Source organism: Chenopodium album, chromosome 21, assembly GCF_948465745.1.
Source record: "Chenopodium album chromosome 21, dcCheAlbu1.1, whole genome shotgun sequence".
Lineage (NCBI taxonomy): Eukaryota > Viridiplantae > Streptophyta > Magnoliopsida > Caryophyllales > Amaranthaceae > Chenopodium > Chenopodium album.
Window position 1 is genome coordinate 34,690,846 of NC_137854.1, and position 22,822 is coordinate 34,713,667.

General features: G+C 34.0%; 2 protein-coding genes across 2 annotated transcripts; both read right to left on the reverse strand.

Annotated features, from left to right (window-relative positions):
* Nucleotides 1–2,560: 2,560 nt before the first annotated feature.
* Nucleotides 2,561–7,588, reverse strand: LOC145603029 (nucleobase-ascorbate transporter 6-like). Its single transcript, XM_081659159.1, has 14 exons — nt 6,876–7,588; nt 5,965–6,062; nt 5,703–5,879; nt 5,498–5,598; nt 5,204–5,279; nt 4,989–5,048; nt 4,685–4,869; nt 4,356–4,452; nt 4,122–4,208; nt 3,936–3,994; nt 3,737–3,828; nt 3,582–3,659; nt 3,326–3,486; nt 2,561–3,234 (listed from the first exon to the last, which is right to left on the reverse strand). Exons 1-14 carry the CDS (start codon nt 7,003–7,005, stop codon nt 3,016–3,018), a joined length of 1,620 nt encoding a protein of 539 aa, XP_081515285.1. The 5' UTR covers nt 7,006–7,588; the 3' UTR covers nt 2,561–3,015.
* Nucleotides 7,589–15,197: 7,609 nt separating this feature from the next.
* LOC145602439 (uncharacterized) lies at nt 15,198–22,774 on the reverse strand. The gene is made up of 5 exons (XM_081658628.1): nt 22,496–22,774; nt 22,188–22,346; nt 22,014–22,094; nt 15,721–15,844; nt 15,198–15,618 (listed from the first exon to the last, which is right to left on the reverse strand). Exons 1-5 carry the CDS (start codon nt 22,621–22,623, stop codon nt 15,571–15,573), a joined length of 540 nt encoding a protein of 179 aa, XP_081514754.1. The 5' UTR covers nt 22,624–22,774; the 3' UTR covers nt 15,198–15,570.
* Nucleotides 22,775–22,822: the final 48 nt, after the last annotated feature.

Genomic DNA, 22,822 nt, shown 5'->3' on the forward strand with positions numbered 1-22,822 from the left:
AATTACCTTATTTTGCCTACTAAAAGTACCTTGGTTTGCGTGACCACATAAAAGAGACATTTTCGATAATTTTTAGTCAATTCTGACCTCAAATCGAAACCAAAGGACCAAACTGACCCCTGAAACCTTTAAAGAACATGATTTTGACATGAATATCAAATAATTTTAAAAAATCGTTAAATTTAGCGGTTCCTTTGACGGCTGGTGGCGAAAAACAATTTTTTGATTTTTAGTTGGTGGTAAAATAAAACTTTTAAAAGTTTGGTGGTATAAAACAATTTTGCGTTTTTTGTTAGTGGTAAAAGTCAAAATAGCCAAAATAAAATAAAAAATAAAAATAAAAAAACCAACTAGCCCATGAATAGTGTTCAAATTAAAAGTTGTGTTCAAATAGTTTGAAGTACTATTTTAATGTAGTAGGGAAAAAAAAAAAATTTGTAACCTCAATTTAGGGAAAATTGACTAATCATTCTTGAATAAAAAGTTGTGTTCATTACTTCATTTCAATTGTATTCAAATTATAGCTACTTTGATTATCTCTTACTCTCTCCATTTTTGTGTGAAGTTTTGTTTAGTTTTGTCTTAATAAGTAATTTAAATATATCAAATATTTGTATTTCTAGAGCTCAATTTTTTTTGTTGCTTCCTCACTAAATCTAAATTAACTCTACTAAAGTTTCAAATATTGTAAAGTTATACAGCATCCAACACATTTACTGTTTCGCATAGGATATTAGTTACACAACATCCAACACTAACAAAATCGCGCACGTAAAAACCCCTAGCATCAACAAGTTAGATTAACCTCGATTTGAATAGTTTAGATTTTGAAACACTCATTCTTCAAATAAAACTCGAAATATTCCCAACATTTTACCAAGGCTAATTGCCCCAAAATTTATTCGAATCAAAATTTATCAACCAGATTTTTTTTTTTTTTTAAGAATAGAAATCAATCAACATGTTTGACATGTCTAATTAGTTATACTTATAAGTTATAACTTAACGTCGGCATCGGGCTGAAAGGGAAAATTACATAGAAAGAGGGCCACAACTTGAATAGATTAGACTATTTTAAGGAAACTGATGTTAGCTCAAAAGTAGCCCAAATGTGCTAATAGTGGTCCAATTTTAGGGCCACTAGGGCTCTTAAGGACAAAAGAAATTGTTTGGTTAAGACCTTTCAGTTTCAAATATGATATGATATGATAATGCCCCTCAATAAAATTCATCAAGACCTAAAATTTTTAATGTACTTTATAGAAGGAACCAAACTCGTTGAAAAAGGCCTTCTAAATTATGCAATCACTTGATCACTTCTTAGTTTGATGCATCATCCATTATTCAATCAATCAATATCAACCATGTTTAAATCAATCTTTTGGATAAATCAATATCCTACTGTAATTTGAACACTATTAATGTGGCAATTACATTCGAATGAAAGCTTATAAGTTCTATGACTTCTATCCATGCACGTTAGTTTATCTTATTCGTCTTCACTTGAGTCACTTCTAGCATGGAAGCACATAAAATTTTGTTACTTTTTTGGATAAGATTTTCTTTACTTTGTATTAATTTATGTTAGAGCTCACACTGATTATTATTACAGGGATTTTTCTGTGTGGTTGGTGACACCGTGTGGTCGAAGTTACTCGTTACTCGGTTAGGGGTTACTCGAGTTGTCGGGATTACTTGATTTACTCGGTCAGGGGTTACACTTATCTCATGGCAAAACTTATTTACCAAACAAATACTCTTCCATTCATGATTAGTTTTATCATGATCTCCTCGTTAAAATCGATAGATGGGATTCTTGTAAATTTCATATGGTATTGGAGTAAACATAATTTGTATTTATGAAATCCATTTTTTTCATGTTAAAACCATTATTATATCATTACTTAGTATTTAAAATCGGTTATTGCATATTGAAAAAATTGAAATTTGTTTGATTGTAATATTGAAGGTTAAATTTTGTAATTTACTCCCTCCGTTTTTAAATACTTGCTCCATTTCTCCATGCGCGGAGTTTTAGGCGAAATCGGAGAAAGTAATAAAATATCGAAGTAGTAGGGTTGGTGGAAGAATGAAAAATTGTACTCCGTAGAAAGCAAAAGTAGTGGAGAGAATTGGAGGAGAGAGAATGTATATTGGGTCCACTAGGTAAGAGAAATTAATTAAATATTGTAAAAGCTTTCCAAATAAGGAAATGGAGCAAGTATTTAAAAACAATCGTAAATGAAAAGTGGAGCAAGTATTTAAACCGGATGGAATAATTATTAACATGCAGTGGTTGCCTAGGTGGTGGGGTGGTCAACTTTCAATGATGAAGGTAGGTGTTGGGGTGGTGGTGGTTGACGTGTGAACTAGGGTTGAAAGAAGGGAGTAAGGCCAAAGATGTAATTCAATCTAATCGTGTGCGATTGTAAGAAATTACAAACATGAGCTAACTACATAGTAGAATAGAAATTAGGAAAGATCGGACTATTATAAGTAATTATAAATCTTCAAGTAACATTGAACTCGTACTTATAATTGTTAGATATGAGTAGTTGGGACAATGTGACTTATTTATACAAAGAGATGGGGTAGTAAGAAACTAAGAACTACAAGTACATTATAATAAAAGTACATTATAATAAAAAATAAATAAAGAAAGAAAGAAAAAATAATATAAGGTGAAGCTCAAAGTCACAAAACTAATAAAGGCATGTTGAGGTCTATAAAGAGCAGGATATGAGCATATGAACAGCATGAAGCCAACTAGCCAAGGCACTTCATAGTTGGAATTCAATTAATCTGGACCAGAGATACAACTATTCGGGCAAAAAAGCTATATATAAATTTTCCCTTTTCGTTCTTTCGAATTTTCTCATCTACACAGCTAATGCTAGAGGTCTGCGGCGTTAAAATTATAAACAATAAACATCACAATAAGGAAAAAAATTAGGCCAGAGCATGTCATCTTTTCACATTTTCTACTTTCGACATCTGATCTACATTCCTGAACATTCACACGGATGGGAAGAACTTGTTTAGGTTGAAGGGCAAGGAGTAGAACTCTTCACTTCTGGTGTCTCCCTTGAATGATCGGAACTTGTCCCACCAATGTGACCCTCGGTCTTTTCTTGTCCCACTGTCTTTTTTGCGCAATGTGACATCCAAAAAGTATGCCAACACACCAGCAACAAAGGGTTCCGATGAGAAAGGCACATTTACCATGTCATTGAACTGCATGATCCCATAAACAAACCGGCTTAATCATAGTACAAATTAGCAGTAGGAACTCTGGAAGTAGAAAAGGCTTGTAGTTTTTACTTACCCATCTTGCATGTGTGTGTACCGGACCATATCCCTTCACTGCTGTGTACTCGTTGAAGTATTGTGGTATAGACAAGCCCATGAAAACTGAGAAACCTAGAATGAACTTTGTTCTGAAGCTGTTTAAGTTGCAAAACTGTAGGAAGCCAAGACCCGCTGAACCTGCTCAGATTGCATGAAGGTGAAGAAAAATCAGATGGTTTGAGCCTGAGGATAATTATATAGAATGAAGCTTGCTGGTTGGTCTAAGAACGTACCAACATATGCAAAAAACAGGCAATACAAAGCTGCCACCATAGGTGCTGGAATTGAGGCAAATACAGCTCCGAATTTACCTTGTCATAGCAAGTCCAAAATCAGTGAATGTGATGAAAATTGTAGGGGGAACACAAACATCTAAGATAAAAATTACCAAGTATTGAAAAAAAGATCATGAATCCTGCCGCAATCTGTACCACCCTTCGACTGCCAACACGTGTCAGGGCCAGCAAACCGGCATTCTCCCTGAACATCAGCAAGACAAAAGGATCATTGCCAATCTAAGAATAACATAAACCTTATAACAGAACACTGGTATCTGCATAACATAGGGTGGGTGTATTGAGACTTACACAGATGCTGATGCAGAATTCCCAGTTCCGAATAGTCCACACAAAAGAATGCCCACTCCCTTTTAGTAGAGAGGAGAAACCAAAAGGCATACACACAAGGGAGTCAACCAACCCAGACAAATAACAGAACTCTAATGTAATCTACATATGAAATACAATTTCAAGATTGCGATCAAGTATAATCACCTGCCAACCAATTCCACGGCTAAGAACAGATGGTGGCACAGGAGTCGCACTTGCATATCTTGATACTGCGATGAAGGTACCAGTAGACTACCACACAACAAATAAAAAAGGTGAGACAATAGTGAGAGTGAAATACATGGTAGAGCATAACAACAAAAGGTGAAGTGAAGATAAAGAATGAACAATAGTTTGAGAAAAAATTGTACGCTCCTGCAATTTAAGAAGTGTACAAACCTCCACAAGGGCGACAAACGAAGCCATCATCATAGCAAAGGCTTCCCCGGCATCAAATGTTGGAGCTCCCCATTGAAATGGATATGGAACACTTATCCTGCACACAAGTACAAATTGCACAATGTGTAACAACTCTAGGCTGATGAAAAAGAGAAGTTGGGATCATAGCACATCATTAATGAACTTAATTATAGAGCTTGTTAATCCAGAGTTTTCCATTTGATCTAGCCTCTATTAATCCTACTTTCACTGTTAACTTTCGTTAGCCTTACATGAGGAGATATGTTAACTCCGTTGCCATATGCAAGAGACTAGAGAGGGATTATTACCAGGAAGCACCACTAATAATTCCAGCACGATCAGTTCTGCAACTCAATTGAGTCGTTTCTGACCTGTGCCTATAGGCACCTCCAACTGTGAGTATGTGAGCATAAATCCACACTATGGCCACAGAGAACAGAACAGCAAAGCGATCAAATATATGTCTTTCACCGCGCATCAGATGAGGTAAGTACTGCAAAGACAACCATGAACTCAAAAAATCTTGATGATAACTATATAATCTAAAACTTTGTCGATGCCTCAAAGGAGCTTTCATCACAGATAGATTATTAAGAAGTATGCCATTGTTACCTGTGAAAAGATGAGTAGGAGTACAATATGCGGCAGCCCTATCTCAACACATTTAGCAACCTATTCATCAAGTAACACATGGTAAAATAATAGTCATTGTTAGGTCTCAAATCTTTTTCATGAAGTATCGTACAAGTAACATATGAACGATCATATTCATCATTTATGTCTCATCTATTTTTTTTTCCAGTGATTATCAAGATAGTAATACTTACCCCAGGAAAACCCAATTCATACAACCCAAATCCAGTAAGAGCTACCAAAGGAACAGCAGCCAATGGACTTAAGAACCTAACAAATACAGGACATGTACACACGAGGATAGAAGTTAGAGTCCTCATCACATTAGAAATACAGTATATAAAATCTTTATATGAGCTAGCAACAGTAATGGTGCAATTTTTACAATGCCTCCCAAGCCAAAACACTAGAATTTACGGCCCATAATTATCCCATATCACGAAATAGTAGTCAAAAGGAACTTTTTGCCAAGAAGTATTTTAGTTTACCTTGCCACATTACGCCACAAACCACTAAATCCAAGAACAATTTGTAGGATTGAAGCAACAATAAGTGATCCTTGGATTCCCCGAATTGTCCTATTAAATTTCTGCAAAATGTCCCATGATATATTGCATTAAGTAGTTAATGAGCATAACCCAGCCCCAAAAGGGGCAAATATCATCACTCAATATATAGTTTTAATAACCGAACCTCCTGAGGATTAGCAATGCCACTGTAACGACCAGCCAAAACAATAGAAATTGTGGTGGGAACATAAGTATAAGAACCCCCAATAACAGCCGGCAAACGAGTACCAAACAGGGTCTGGAACAATGTGTTCACACCAGCAACAAATAGCAAGGTTTGAATCATTCTAGCTTTCTCTTCCTACAAAGAAAAACCATATGACTTCAGCTCAAGTTTTAAAAAATTCCAATTATAAAGCAAAGCAGCATAAGCAATAGATAAGTACTTTTCCTCCTCCCATCTGAGGAACCAAATAGGTAGGAATGAGCACTGTTGTCCCTAACATCACCAAGTAATGCTGGAATCCAAGTAAAATAGCCTCAGCTGCAGAGTTAGACACATTACCAATAAACTATAATCAGCATCAACATTCATAATCACAAAAATACATGCAGTATGGGATTAAATTATACACATAGAAACATAATTTGGAACAACATTATACAAATTCAACCCCTACAAGCAATGACACAAGTAATATCACTACAAAAGCCCATTCAGACACGAGTATGTGTTCAAGTGTCAACTCCGCCTATTTAAGACCAAAAAAATTTATTACGGAGTAATATGAAGTGTCAAATACACATTCATATTTCATAACTCAAAAAAATTTCAAATGTATAAATTATGTTCATGGGATTATAACTATACAAAAAATCAGAAATCAACAAGTGAACAAGTGCAATAATTTCTTACAAAGAACTATTAACCCAATATTAATAACTAATAGAGATACGGAATTTCATTTCCAACACGGATATGTGCCCAAATGTCACACTCGACTATTTCATGAGAAAGTTAACTTCATTGGTTCAAAATAAAATGTCCATCTACCATACTCATGTCAGAGTGTCAAGGATCGAGAAAATAAACATAATTTACTAAAGGGAATCTTAAGGTCCACAAGTAGCAAGTAACAATACATAAACCAAAACGAAGTTAACGTGTTGAGTGGTCACAATCAAAAAGTAAAAAAAAAAAAAAAAAAAAAAAAAAAAAAAAAAACCCCACAATTTATAAATTTCCAAAATTCAAAAGACAAGATCTTCACAATTGATTGACTGCAAAATCAAAAACAATAACAACAAATTAATTAGAGAGATAATAATTAATAATAATAAAATAAAAGTGACTTACGCCAAGGTGGTGGACTGGTAATACAGTATGAAACTCCAGGTAACTGATCTTTTACTGGGTGAGGCTGCAGCTCATCTTGCTTCGGCTGTGGTCCTGGTCCTCCTCCACCGCCACCTCCGCCACCCGCCATCTTCTAGAAAAACACCAGAAAAATATAACAAAAAAATTTAAAAAAAAAAATTCAATGAAAACCCAGTAAAGTAAATGAGAAATCTAGCAAAACCCAGATGTTAGAATTCCCAGAAATCACAAAAAAAAATTAAAAACCCCAGAAAATGATGATGAAAGTGTACAATGTAGGTTGAAATTTGAAACTTACAGTATAGGAAAAAACTTATGAAAGAAGGAAAAAAGAAGGGTACTAAAAATATATGTAGGGAAAAGAAGACAGACAAGAACTTTGTAAAGGAAGGTGGAAATGGTGTGAGTTACACTTTTTAAGCAAAAAAAACCCAGAAAAAATAATATGAAGGGGACCCCACTTTATGGGTGTGAGATTAGCCAATGGTTAGATAAAGAAGAAGAGAGAGAAATGGGTGTGAAAATGGAGAGAGAGAAAAAAAGTTGGAATTCATGAAATAAGGAAGGGAAGAAGGGAAGGAAGCAGAGTGGCAGTCCAAAAAGCAAAGGAAAGCAAGTGTTGTTGTGTATGAGCGTATGAGCAACCAACATTGAAATTATACTTCTCTGCGCCCCCAAGGAATCTTTGTCCTTTTTTTTTTAACTTGAATTTAATGTATCATAATGTTTGCAATGGGAGTAGGATTGTTACTTGATTTAAATGTTTGATGATTTTATTACATTAGATTACGGAGTAGCATTCATGTGATCCTAATTATCGGAGAAATGATTGTGACACATTTATTGTAAGAGACTATGAGTCTATGAGCATAGTTGTTTAATACTCTTCTGAAGGTGTGCCAATATCAATAATAGATATGTCGAATTTACTTTCTTAATAAATATCAAATTTATCTAGAGGCCACCTCAGTCATTCAGGCTGATTGACGAAATATTTTAAATCAATCTCTTTTGTGGGCCAACTTTGCAATATAATACACTTTTTAATTTATTTTTTTTAAAAAAAAAACCGGGTTCAACATCACGATTCAAAGTGACGAACCACCACCATTTCCGTCTATCCCCTGTCATCTTGCCGGTCATCGCGTTCCTCTTCTTCTTCCCTTCTTCCTTCTTCCTCCTTCCTCAACAACCACTTTACCACTGCGAAAGCAATTTCAACCACCTTAGGTGGTGATGATGGCGTTGATGTGATGGACTGATGGAGGAGGAAGAAGGGAGAAAGAAAAAAAAGTAACAATGAGCTGTAATGGAGGAGGAAGAAAAAGGAAAGAAAGTACAAACTTGGCCCCAAATAAATATGTGTAATGTCTTATATTTCATCTGATTTGGGTGGTGAATATGTATTTCGTCATTTACCTTTGATATTACTCTATCAACACTCTCTATGTAGCTAATAAATTACAAATGTTAAAACATTTATCCTTTAAAAAAAAAGTGGTTTACTCGTATAATTTATGATTTGGATTGTTTTAGATTAAATGAGATCAAATTTTTAATACATGCACATACATAGGTTTGGGTCACTTTAGTGTGTTCATGATACTTGTAACAAAAGTCCATTGAGTGGCACTGGCTTTATGTGGTTATAAGCTACGTTTACGTGATTAATACATACTCATTATTTCATTAACATCAGAACTTCTGTAATAATTATATTTCTTAATTACTCTACAAACAATTGCAACATAAATACCGTTTCTAATAAATAATGTTGCAATGATCATTATTAAAATAAAATTAGTAGGAGTTGTAGGGGATGTTTGCATAATTGCATTTGCATTGATTTGCATAATGAATGTAGATGATATATATTTTTTAAATAACTAAAACTCAGACGTCATACCTAATGTTTTGTTTGAGAAATTTCAATCTCACATACTTCATACGTAGTGCATACTTTGTATTACATTATTTACATACCAACAATAAGACAAGAAGTTTGAAATTTCAATCGAGGATGCATCTCTGGCAGTCTGGCTCATTACTCATACGAGTCATATCAAACATTTAGGTATTCAATCAAGATATTATATATTCTCAAATGTAACCAAATACATGCAATGTATGGTATTAAGAATCAACGAATATCAAAATTTATACCACCATATATACAATTTATAAAATTATAAAGTACTTTCCTTTTTTTTTTTTTTTTTTTGAAGGGAAATTATAAAGTACTGTGTATTATTATAATTGAAGTTTTTTTTCTGTATATAGGCCTTGTTTGGTAAATGGCTTTTCATTGGCTTTTTTATTGGCTTTTGACTTTTGGCTTTTTCATTTGGTCAAACATCCAAAATTCGTGTTTGGTAAATGGCTTTTTCAGCTAGCTGAAAACCTGGCTTTTAAGCCAAAATGAAAAAGCTACTTGGAGTAGCTTTTGGCTTTTGACTTTTGACTTTCTAAGTTACTAATAACATTCAACCGCCAATTTTACCAAACATGTTTACAGACTAATAAAAAGTCAAACAGCCAACAAAAAGCCAATACAAACAGCCAGTCAAACCAGCCAATCAAACCAGCCGACAGCCAACAGTCAATTGCCAAACAAGGCCATATACTTCCTCCGTTTTCTCTTAGATGCAACACACATTTTAGCGCGGTAATTAAGAAATGTGGGGTTTACATGATATAATAAACTTTAAAATAGGATGAGTAGTTGTTAGGAGTGTAATTTAGTGGGCTATGTGCTTTTAATAAGGGATATAGTATAGTTTTTCCCTAAAGTAACTTTCCTTTTATAATGTGTTACAAGTATTGTAACACTTTCTTTTTAGGGAAGTGTTACAAGTAAAAGAAAACGGAGGAAGTATATATATATATATATATATATATATATATATATATATTATAATTTTCCTTCAATCACGTAATGAAAAAGCTAAAAGGGGGGGAGGGGGGCCCTCCCCACCGTCACCTATACTCCCTTTATCTACTTAAGGTGTTACTTAAGTCGTAGTAGTTTGTTCCTCCTATTTGAATGTCAAGAAAAAAATAGTAAAAAGTAATGTAGTAAAGTGCAAATTTTGGTGTATTATAGACTTTACAGTTAAGGTAATAATAATGTTGATCCCATGGAATACGTCTTTACGCATTGCATTGAGGTCAAAAAAGAACAAGAGAAATAAAATTGGTTTACCTTTACAATGATGAAAAAGGGAGTATACTATCATATGCCACTTCTTTTGTAAGAGTATAACAAAAGAATTTATGGTAGATAAGTCTCCTTGAATTGTTCATTGTCATTGTCTTCATTTTTAAAGTGTATAGTACATTTTTACCATGATCGAGTGTGACCTGAAGCAAGTTAAAGCATTGATTTATGAAATATATGAAATTTAGAGGATTGAGTGTCAGATGACTCTTTCGTCACAAATGTTTGTGGACTAGAGTAGTAAATTAACAAGGTGCGTGTATGTTGCAAATAAATGATCTCTTTATAGTGCACCTAAGTAATAATTTCAATCAAGATTTAATTCTTAGATAGAAATATTACTCCGTACTAAAAATGATTAAATTTGTACTAGCGTAGCAAGTAATGTACATGCTTATATAGTATATAGTTTTAAATTTTGTACTCAAGAAGCAAAAAAATGTGGATAGAGATTACATCATGATTTTAACATGATGTAGAAATCAAGAGGTCACATGCATGCAAAGTAGTATGTAAACAATATACAATTTGGAGTAACAGAACAATTATTCAATTACGTTTACTATATAAATAACTTGCTTTTCCTACTTTGTGGAAAGACATTATGCCATTCACGTTGCACCATCGATGCATGTCATGAGCATGCTTTGCTTTCTTCTTACTATATGTTTTTCATGGGATCCCTTGGATCTTATACATGTGCCACTTTTTCTATTCATTTTGATTTGTAATCTTCAACCATAACATGGATGACATCAATTACAAATTCTGATCAACTGATTTGGAGCTCTAAAATTAGTTGTATGTAAACTTCTAAGGCCATCAACTAATCTTTGTATTAGATTTTTGTTGTGGCTAGGTTGTAATTAAAAGAAGTCTCGCGAACAACCATTGTAAGGGTTTCTCATTTGTGTGTCAAGGATCGCCAAGACATCAACCACCAAGTGATCAATGATTTTCTATAGAGTAACCATCAACTTGTAGTTTTGGTTGATTTAGTTTTCTAAAATGGTATCAAAACAAATGATCATAATATAATATCAACAAAAAACAACTAAGTAATTTAAGTAATCATGGTCAAGATGGAAATGATTTGAAAATCTATTTGGAACTATTAGTTAGTTTAATACTAAAAGACACACCAGTAATGACACGTGTCATCTCTTGGTGTGTCCTTAGTATTTTGTTTTTTTTTTTGTTTTTTTTTTTAATTTAGAAAATTTTATTTAAAGAAGTTATTTAAAAGAAAAGTTTTTTTTGTTAACCAAATAAACAAACAATAATATATTTACCTTTCTTATGTTATTACCCAATTAAGTACGGATTAAAAAGGAAATAAATAATCTTTTTACAGAAGTGTAATTATGGTGGAATATAATTTATTCTACAAAGATATTAACTTTTTATTTTGTATGCCATAAATGCATAAATTAATTTATAAAAAGAAAATATGGAGTAATTAAAATAACCGTGCATGGCACGGGACCTAATCTAGTTAGTTTAACTTGTGATTGCCCAAATACGGGCTAGTTGACCTCTTTGTTGAAGTCTTAACATTGATTTTACACTCCATTAGTTTGTAACGAATTGTTTATCATTCCACGGTCTTGTTAAAGCATGTATACTCACTGTCGACTTACCCTATCTTAGGAACTAATTTACGTGCATATTACAAATTTACGAGTATTACTAGAGCATGGCCTTGCAATCACATTCACATATTTTAGGCCAAGGTAAAGCAAAACAATATTCATGCATGCTACTTTATGTCAAGATGCGTCTTTTAAACAAAACTAACTAAATTTGTAAAAGAAAATTAAAAATTCAAAATTTGAACTTAACACCAACTACTTAATAGAGCATGTCTTATTTTTCAACAAGGATTATTAGCTAAGTCATCGCGGTCATAAAGTTACTCTATTGCAATATTAGTTTTTTTTTTTTTTTTTTTTTTTTTTTTTTTGAGGCAAATATTAGTATTTAATAATATTACTAAGTGTGAAGTATAAATTATTATATATAAATCCACACCGTACAAGAATTTCACCATATAAGATATGGAAAAAATACGAGTAATAATAATAATAAATAAATAAATTATGAACCTACATTCTTATTTATTTATTTATTTATTTGGGAGGCCAGGGGAAAACTATATTTTATGCACACAAAAACACCTATGATTGATATGTGACATTGCGCCGGATCATAATTATAGAATTTATCAGTGGACACATCAAAGATTCAAAGCCAGTAATTAAATATGTATATTTGTGACCTTGGTTGGACTGCTTTTATCCCTCTAATTTGAAGGAAATCATTAGTTGCCAATTTGCCACAATATTTATGAAGTTAAAAGATGTATGATACACTAATCAAGTTAATAAGCTTAATTAAACTCCAATTTCAAGGGTAAAATAGAAGAGTAAAGTACAAATTGCCCTTCAAGTTTCTAGTTTCAACTATATTTTTCGTTACATTTTGGCTACATAAACAATATTATTTATTAGATACATCATGCTGTTTCATAGTTACGTAGTATATCAATTCTTTCGTTTATACGTAGTATATATAATTGAGTGCACATGCTTTATTAATCGCTAAAAACTCAAAATCATTGAAGACGGAGGGAGAGGGAGTACTTCTATCATGGGATTAAAGCGGGGGTGAAAATCAATCCCGGGATCTTCTGAAACCGGAAGGGAGCTCTAATCACTTGAGTTATCCCTCACTCTCCACCTCCTACGGAATAAAAAATAAATTTAAATTTTTTATTAAAAAAAAAAAAAAAGAAAAAAAAAAAAAAGAAAGAGGGTGGGGGAATGAAGATACTTAATACAACACTGCAAGAACCGAATATCTTTGAGAGAGGGTGTAGTACTGTAGTGTAACATAAATGATGAATTATAATCATCTGCTAATTAGCTTTGCTTTGCTCTTTTCCAGTGTGGGACTTTAGCCAATGCTGCTATCTTCTTTTCCTCGTTTTTTCTTAAATAATTGTGTTAATTTAATAGTTTAGTAAAATTTAAAGACAGTATGTTTCAGAGAGCCATGCTCTAAAGTCTAAATGTTGTAAGCTGAAGGTTATGAAATATAATATGAAATATAAGTCAAAAAAAAATTGCACTACTAATTACGTTAAGATTGGATTCATCTTGAATAGATTTACCATCAAATCTCCTAACAAAGATAAGTAGCAAAACAAACTTTACTTACCATTTTAAGACATTACAAAATTAAGAAAATAAAAAGGGTAAAACAAATAGAAATACTTGGGTGGACCTTGTTCACAATAATATTATTGTGGACCCGAGATTTATACACACACAACTGACATTATATTAAACATAGTGACCTTTATTTTTAACATAGTAACCTTATTTTTAACATAGTAACCTTTATTAAAAGTTGCATAACGTTTGATATTATTGTGAATTTGAAGTACGACGTTATGACCTTAATTTAACATAGTGACCTTTATTATTAATATTGACCTTATAAAATATTTCATTAAAAAAATTAACCTCTTAGAGCAACTCCAATGGTTGTAGCTAGGGACTTGCTTGCAATTTTAAATAGTCCCTAGCTACTAGCTAGACCATTGGAGCAAATATATGTAATTAGCTTAATCAAGCAAATTAGCTTTGCCAAGCTAATTTGCTTGAAAAAAACTTGCCAAAAAGAAAATGTTAAAAGTCAATTAGTAATTAAGATTAAATAATAAATTGATAATTTAAATAGCAAGCTAATAGCTAGCCATTGGGGATGAAACTAGCTACAAACATAATTAGCTTGAAAGCTTATGTGGCATGACAAGCTAATTTGACAATTGGCTTGCCATTGAAGTTGCTCTTATAGCCTATATATTACCAAAATGACTTTTATTTTCAACATGGTAACCTTCATTTTATTATAGTGACTTTTTTTTTATTAATAAAACAACCATAGTTTCTCTAATGTTAGTGGTCCACAATAAATTAGTGTGAACCAGGTTCATTTAAGAATTAGTATAAAACAAAAGCTAGTACGGAGTAATTTTTTGAATGTTGGCAACTCGGCAAGGACGGTGGTCAACCCAAATATGAACATTCATACAGCAATTTTTGCATAAATGGTACTCCCTCCGTCCCTAAATTACATTCCTCTTTGGAAATTTACACGGGAATTAAGGAGGGAAGAATAAGACAAATAACAATAACTAGATAATGCAATGGGAAATACAAAGATAGATTAGTTATTACTCATGACAAGTCATCAATCCTTTGCAAAAAAAAAAGGACCAATCACATGCTCCTAATTAAAAAAATTTAACCAATCATATTCATTGTAATTTGGCACAAGGATTATGAGTGAGATTAGGTAAGGGTGAGTGAGAAAACATTAAATATAAAACACAAAAAGAGAGTTGATTTACTAAAAAAAACTTACCAAAAATAAAAAGGAGGAATGTAATTTTGGAATATCAAAAATAGAAAGGAGGAATGTAATATAGGGACGGAGGGAGTACAGCATTGAGGAAGAACATTTCTTTGGAAAATTAAAATACTGGTATAAGCATGTACGGAAAGAGTGTACCATAATCAATTTACCATGAGTAAGTTTATAGAGAATCTTTCAGAGATTCTTCCTTTTCATGTGTCAAGTGTAACATCAAATGTGTTATTGCCTCACATTGTCAATTTTCAAAAGGCAATTACATACCAATTGGTCCCACAAGGTACATACTTACAACCCATTTGGGAATATATTTTAAAGATGTGAAATTTTTATGGGATAAGTTCAAGAGATTCATTGGAGAATAAAGAGATCATAATTTTTTGTATTATGGAAACTGTTTATGTGTAGGGTTGTGAAAATGGCATATTCTTTCTCCCTTATACCATTGTTTTCCTTCTTTAGTTTCCAAGAATGAGGTTTCCACCTTTCTCAAAGTCTCATCCTAATTTCTAAAGGGTGATATCTAGACTAGCCTGAATGCAAATTTCTCATCAACCTATGTATAAATCAGTCTTGTTTTTTTCACTGCAACCTCAGCACTATACTCCCACACAATACATCATAATCGATTTATGCGAGTTCAATTCACTGAACAAATATTCTATTTTCCAACAGTATAATATCTGAGATGTTAATCTCAGTCCTGTAAATACCCTCATAGCCTGACAAAAGAGAAGGAAAAACAGAAGAGATATGTGACACTAAGCAAAACATTTTCGATGCCATTTTTAAACCTACAGTAATGGCATCTAAGATCTTCGATTGATGCCAGCCCCCTTTGACATCAGCTACAAGAAACAATGCATGAAAAATCATCTTTCTTCATTCATATGTGCTTCAGCAGTGTCTGGACCAAGGAAACACATTCAGAGAGAGATTCTGGTATGGTGACTGAAACCCTCCTAATGCATACCTTGGTGCTCTTCCCACAGTAGATACACATATCTGGTGAGAAGATTATGAAGAAGACCCACGAGCATGCAGCCTCTTTCTTTCAAGTTCAAGCTAAGAATGAGACGAAAGCACAAGTCAGACTAAGGGGGGCAAAAGGATGAAAATAGGGAGCACTCATACTCTCAAAAAATCAAAAGCCTGTGTTAGTCTTACCACTTTCTTGACACGCTCATTTGCTGCTGGAGTACCTCCAGAAACAGATTCAGAATAATATGGATGACTAACTCGTACTTGATCCATCACAACTATAACAGTCTTGTCCCAGCGCACAGGAAGCCTAAATAAACATCCATAATTGTGAATACCTCATCAGAAGGTGCAAAAAAAATCTAAGATTAGGCACCAACCCAATGCTACAAATTGATCAGCTAAAAGTGTGCTGGAAACATACTTATATTACACAAGAATTCAGATTTCAGAACAAGTCTTTGAGCAAATGATTACAATAGCGTAGCTAATACCAATAACAAATTAACAATCCACATTCAAGCACTGTTGGAGCAAAGTATAAAAAAGCTCAAGGCGCATTGAAGCGAGAGGGGTTCTGCAGCGCCTTAGGCGCACCTCTTTGAAGTGAGGCGCACTGTATGGCCAGTTAAAAAAAGTGGCTGAAGTTTGGAACAGGTGCGCCTCATGTGCACCTCATGCGCCTAAACAAAATCACCTCTCCTAGACCATATTAAGCGCATACCCCTCAGCGCCTAGGCGCGCTTTTTAAAACAGTGTTGGAGCCCCTTGGAGGTAACAGAAGGAGCTAAATAGAACAAAAGAATGAAATATAAAGGGCACTTACTACCTATAGAAGACTTGGCTTTGCCATGTTATCTTCTAAGAAATTTGGAGCATATGTGAAAGTAAATCAAGGCTATAAGAGAGTGATTGTTATGTATAAAGAACAGCAAACTATGTCATTTAGTGTAAATATAATGTGAGCTCAAACTTATAGAACATCATGACCTACAACGCAACTATTCTTAAGCTTAGAGTGATCAATGCTCGATTAAAAAATGAGCAAGCAACCCAAGCGAGCTTCACTCTAATTTCTAGCTTTATCCACTTTTTTTTATATCTAATAGGTTACCTTTAGGCATTAGGTAACCTTTAGAATACATGTTTCCCGAGCAATAAAACAATTTTAAAATCAAAAAATTAAAAACCGTTAGTGGAACACAATCAATCATAAGTGTGGTAACCCAAAAGTAGAATTCCCGCTAAAAAACATGAAGATATTCTCATTAGATCTTTTAAATAGCATTGATAACATAAATCACAGAAAACGTAAAACAAATCATACAAATCACAACATCAATAACATAAATCATAGCATAGCCAATCATCAGCATTTGCCAAACACCCCACTATTCTTTTCCATAAAATTCACTTGCACTCTTCTAGCATCAGTGATTCCATTCACCAATATAGATCCTATCTTACAACACAAGTCAGAAATCTAGACTTGCCTATACATTTGACTTTCCAACATTGTCCAAGAAAACCCATAACAGCATGGAACAATGGACATTTTCTGTATCAGTCAATCTTACATGCAGTCCAGTCTATGCTCTTGATGGCCAATAAGTGACGTGTAATCTAGTCTATGCTCTTGGTGGCCATTTACTGACACCAAGGATTTAATTCACTTTTTCCTTAAAATTGCTACCCAGTTATAAAAAACCTTTAGAATTCATTTTGCCTGACCATAATGAGCAACAAAACAACCACTTGCTAAAACTTAAGCCCTACGAAAAGACACAATCAAATTTTAAATCTGACCAATATATATCCCCAATAATTGTTATATAAAAGTGAAAATTTTCCTCTAATTCCCAATAAGATTCTCTGTGGATCTCCAAGAGAAAAGGGAAACATTAGTAAAAGCCTCCGAAATTGGTTACTCGGCACTCTTCTCTATATCAGTCATCTCATTCACCAAACAGACCTTATCATACCCGACGGCAAAAAGGACTTGCGTAATAGTTGTGTATAGCTCATTATCCACAATCGTCAAAGAAAAGCCAGATAAACATTGAACAATAAAGTTTACCAATAAATGTCATAAATCCAACTCTGATAAACCTATCATCTACTCTACACTCTCGAAGGCCATTAAGGGACAGGTAGTCCAGTCTATTCTCTTGGTGGTCACCAAAGACGCATGTAGTCTAGTCTATGATGCACTTGGAGGCCAATGGCACTTGAACAAGTCCATCCACTTTTCCATTAATTTATAAGTTATCCACTTCCGGATAACCTTTTATATATGTTTCCTGAACAATTCAGGATCTATTATATTCCTACAAGACTTCATGAAATTCAAAATATTTCCCTGTAGTTTATTACATTACAAGATACTACAATAGGCTTCTAGAAGACTAGAACAACCTCACCATCAAAAAATGATCAGTCATAAGCATTTTCTCATATACGACCTCAATTGTTTGTCAACCCAAGAGTAAATTTCCCTCTAGCTACTACCATAAGAACTTAAAATTCTTCATGAATCCTCAAAAAAGTATAAGTAAAATGAGTCATGGTCCCTAGAATGGGTATTTTTTTCCATTATATTCTTTGCACTCTTCTCTAAACATTAGCCAGCATATATAACACCATCCAAGATTAAACTTGCCTATAGATTTAATGTTCCTTTGTCATCCAAGAAGTGCCTGATAATAAAGAACAGTGGACTTCTCCAACACAATTTAACCTTATATGTGATCTAGTATCTAGTCTATGCCCTTGGGAACCATTAAGTAACATGGATAGTCTAGTCTATGCTCTTGGTGTCAATAACCGACACTTGTAGCCTAGTTATGCTCTTGGTGGCATTAAGTGACACGTGGAGAATTCAATACTATTTCATGAATTATATTTTAGCCCCCAAACTCTATACTCAGTAACTTCTTTGTGATTCGCCTTTAATCAACAAAACTACTAGGAACCTTTCTTACATACTTTGAGCCCAAGAAAAATGAGAACTTTATTTAGGGAAGGACAGTATTTCCCAAATTAAAATCCTAAGTCAAATAGTCCACTGTGGACATCTGAAGGTTTGGGAATTCTCTTCAGACGCGAGACTCAAATTTTATTCGTGTCAAGAATTTCATTCACTTCACAAGATAGCAATCCAAGCTATACTCAGGGGAGTTTTGCTAGGGGTATGTAGTGCATGACATCATATATGTTAGGGAACAAAAAGATTTTGCATCAAAGTTCTGATAGACTACATTAGGTTCACACGGTTGTAGTCCTGGTGTCACTTCTTAGTAGTCTTAAGGGACCACAAACCATCAAGAGCTTTAGCAGCTCCATCTAAGGCAACTCCATCTTTTGGGCTACTTTATTCAATCCTCTTCAACAATAGTGCTCCTACAAATTTTATCACCGGGCAAAGTGAAGACGGTTTCAAATAGATAAGACCATTAAGATGTGTACAACCACAGCAATGGGATGATCTACCTCCAAACAATCACTATATCACTCAGTAGATACAAACTCTTCTATCTATTGAGTCATGCCTCTTTGCTACCATACTAAGATCATGTCTCCAAAATTAAATATGCCATTCAACAAGTAAAATAACTAGAATAGTAATTTATCCAAAGAAGGCAGTGATTATTTTCTATAATCTAAGTGCACTCAAAATACCTAGTCTTCCAAATGCATAGCACACAGGGTTCAAATATTAGAAGATCTTGGGGCGTTGGTTGGGAGTAAATGAGTTCCTGAGCATCTCTTCCTTGGATTTCATATTCAGAAAGAAACTCTTTACCTACTCAACATCAAAAATATCCAAAGTTCCTATGTGAATATGTGATTTCTCTTCCAACATAATCTCCTCTCTATCTTTCTTAACAAAACACAATGAATGATGCTCTAAAATCCTACATGAATATTCAGTTAAGGTCAAAAAGTACTAATAGTCTTTCCAAAGTTCCATACAACTTGCCATTTTATTGATTGCCAAATTAGTACCAGCGTTTGAAAAAGCGCGCCTAGGCGCTGAGGTGCAAGGCGATCAGGGGTGAGCGTTTATTTTGGTCTAAGTGAGGCGTTTTGGGTTAGGCGCACTTGGAGCAAACTTCAGCCAAAATTTTTTAACTGCTCATAGGCACGCCTCTGAGGCGCGCCTTAGGCACACCTAGGCACCGCAGAACCCCTCTTGCTTCAATGCGCCTTGAGCTTTTTTATACATTGGAAATTACATTTAATGTTTCAGACATATTGGGGATTGGGGGGGTTACTGCTTTCAATCATTCTTTTGTTCATGCTTTATAATGCAAACTTGATTATTAATAGAAGAAATGCAGACTGCTATAAAATGATCTACAATCAGCAGAATTGTCTTAACTGATTCATTACACATGCACATCATTGTGCATCTAGCTCTTCGAATTCCTAATCAAAAAACCCATATTAGAGCACTGAAACATACATCTCCAAATAAAATAAAAAAATGTTCTATTTTTAAACTTGCATTCAACAGGTAGACTGTATTTAAGTGAAATGAGATACAGCTGCACAAAAGTGAAAAGCAAAAAGAATCTAACATTCTAACAACACAGAGAAAAGGCAAGGGGAGAAGCACATGATGAATTGCATTGCCCTCTTCTGAATAATTAGCACAAATACATAACATATAAGTTTCTATAGAATTGTGAGACACATGGCCTTTTATAGATGATCGGCGCATTGAAAGAACCAATCTTTTATTACTCCGAATTTATTGGTGATTCAGAGTAAAGAAATGTGGTGAATTTATCCAGAACTTTTATGGCAATGGTGCTTCCCTAACTAAGAAAATAAGTGAGATAAAGAAGGCATGTTCTAAGTTTTATTTCTTAACAAGACTTGACTTCAACAGGTTTCAGCCCACCAGGTTCCTCCATGACTATGCAATTCCAATGTTTTATAGTCTAGCCTCTTATCTATAAAGGTCAAGATATTTAAAGAGATTCCAAGTACCCCTCCATCCCAAATTGTAGTTCATGCTTCAAACTAGCATATGGCGCCCCGCGCGCGCGCAGAGAGAGAGAGAGAGAGAGAGAGAGAGAGAGAGAGAGGGGGGGGGGAGAATGAGTTAAGTAGAAAAGACAAGTCATGAGTAACATGTTTTGGGACATCCATTTTAGGCAAGTGTGATATGCAGTGTGAGATGGAGGAAGTAATTCTAGAGATGCATCCAAGGAATTTTCAACAAAAAAGTTAAGGGTTCGTTTGGCATCACTGTGGTTTTCTGTTTATTTTGTTTATTAAAAGTATATTACATATGTCACATAATGAATCAAAAATTATTTAGACTTATTAAAATCATGATAATTTTGAAAACTGACAACTAAAAAGTGGAAACACCTTTTTCTTGTTTCTTGTTTTTGGTTTTTAGTTTTCAAAAAAACAGAAAACTGAAAACCAAAAATGATGCCAAACAAGCCCTAAGCTTTCCGATTTCAGTTGCCTTAAGCCAAATAGCTATTTCAATGAGTTTATCACCTAATAAATGATTTTTGCGCTCTGATCCAACAAGAGAAAAGGGAGCTCCTCCACTTGAGAGGCAATGTAATGAAAGTTAATGGGACATGTGAATTGTGCAAACTTATGCGTCTCATACTATAAGCTCCATCCACAAATATCACCATTCTTAAATGGCATAGTGTCTACAACCCTAAAAGTCAAGCTTCTAAAATCTAAATCATTAGATAAGTTCACATAAAAATGTAAAGGACTAATACTGTCTCCCTCCAAAATCAAGCCTATCAGTATATTGGTTCACATAAAATTTGAACAAGCTAAAAGTTGTCCCACCAAAAACCTAAGTTAATCACATGCAATCATGTAGAAAACTAATTATACTAACTAACATTGTCCCTTGAATCAAGAGTAGAACAAGCATACATAAGACTTCTTCAACTTCATAACCTTAATCCATTGAGAAGTGCCAAAAGCAGTTAATTCTTCCAGTTTAAACTTATACACCCCCTTGACAACAGTTATTCCTAGGCCCTTTTGCAATTTTTCAGGCTCTTACCTTCAACACTAGAACATTCCCCCAATGACCCTAAGAAGAATATAACAACAGCCAGACAACATTTCAGGCTTCAATCAAGCAAAGCGAGAATCTGCTCAACAAACCTTTTTTCAATAGTCCCAACTTCTAAAAACCAACTGAAGTTTATATAAAGACTAACATTAAAAGGAATGTAATAACAAATTAGTGACCTTACATTATGACACCAATTTAGACCAACTAGACAAAGGCTCAAAAATTTTATTCCAAAGCCGCCTTTCTAATGTTGCATACATGTCAACCACCCTTAACTCCTACTTCATCACAATACTCACTATGCAGTAACAATTACAAAAATGCATGCCATATCGTATCAATTTAACAAAACAAAAATTAAACACCCAAATATCACATCAACAAAGAGAGAATCAAAAGGGCACATTACGTTTTTGACAAAGCATCGAAAATGTTCTGAGCTTCAGCCGTCACTCCCACTCCAATCCTCTCCGCTTCAATCTCCGCTTGCCTTCAAAAACAACAATTAACATCAAATCATCAAATAACACAAAAAATGAAACAAAAAATTCATCCCTAAAATAACACCATCAAAAATACTAACCTAATAGCAGATTCCTCTCTAGCTTGAAGGGAAGAAAGATCGAGATAACAATTCTTAAGATCAAGGGGATCTTCAGCTTGGCGCAAAAATGTAAATTCTTTAATATAATTAGCCTTCAACAACCTCAAATTTTTTCGAGGTCCAGATTTTGAACCCTCTTGTGAAACCCCAGAAAAAAAAAACCCAGGTTAAGGAGCTCAAGATAATCAAAACCCAGATAAAATCTCACAAAATAATCAAACCCCAAATCAATTAATTGCAAAAAAACATGAAATTGGGAAGAAATTAATTGAAGAAAGAGAAGGATATGAAGAACGAGGACGTTGGAAGCTCGATCAAAGGTGATGACTTGGGCTTCGAATTCGTCGCCTAATGTAGTCTTGATTGAGAGAACACATCCGATTGCGAATTCTTCAGAGTCCATTGTCATCGCCATTGTTGTGTTGCACCGATTTCTGCACTTTCGAGTGTTTTTTCTGTAAAAGTTGCACTCCAAAAAGACCTACCACGCTTCCCCAATAGAGGGACTTTTTGAGCAAAGAAGAGGAAAGGAGAAAATTTTGGAACTACGACAATTGAGAAATGTTGCGACTGTGTGTGCCTACTTGGATAGTTGGATTAGTGATTTTTATTTA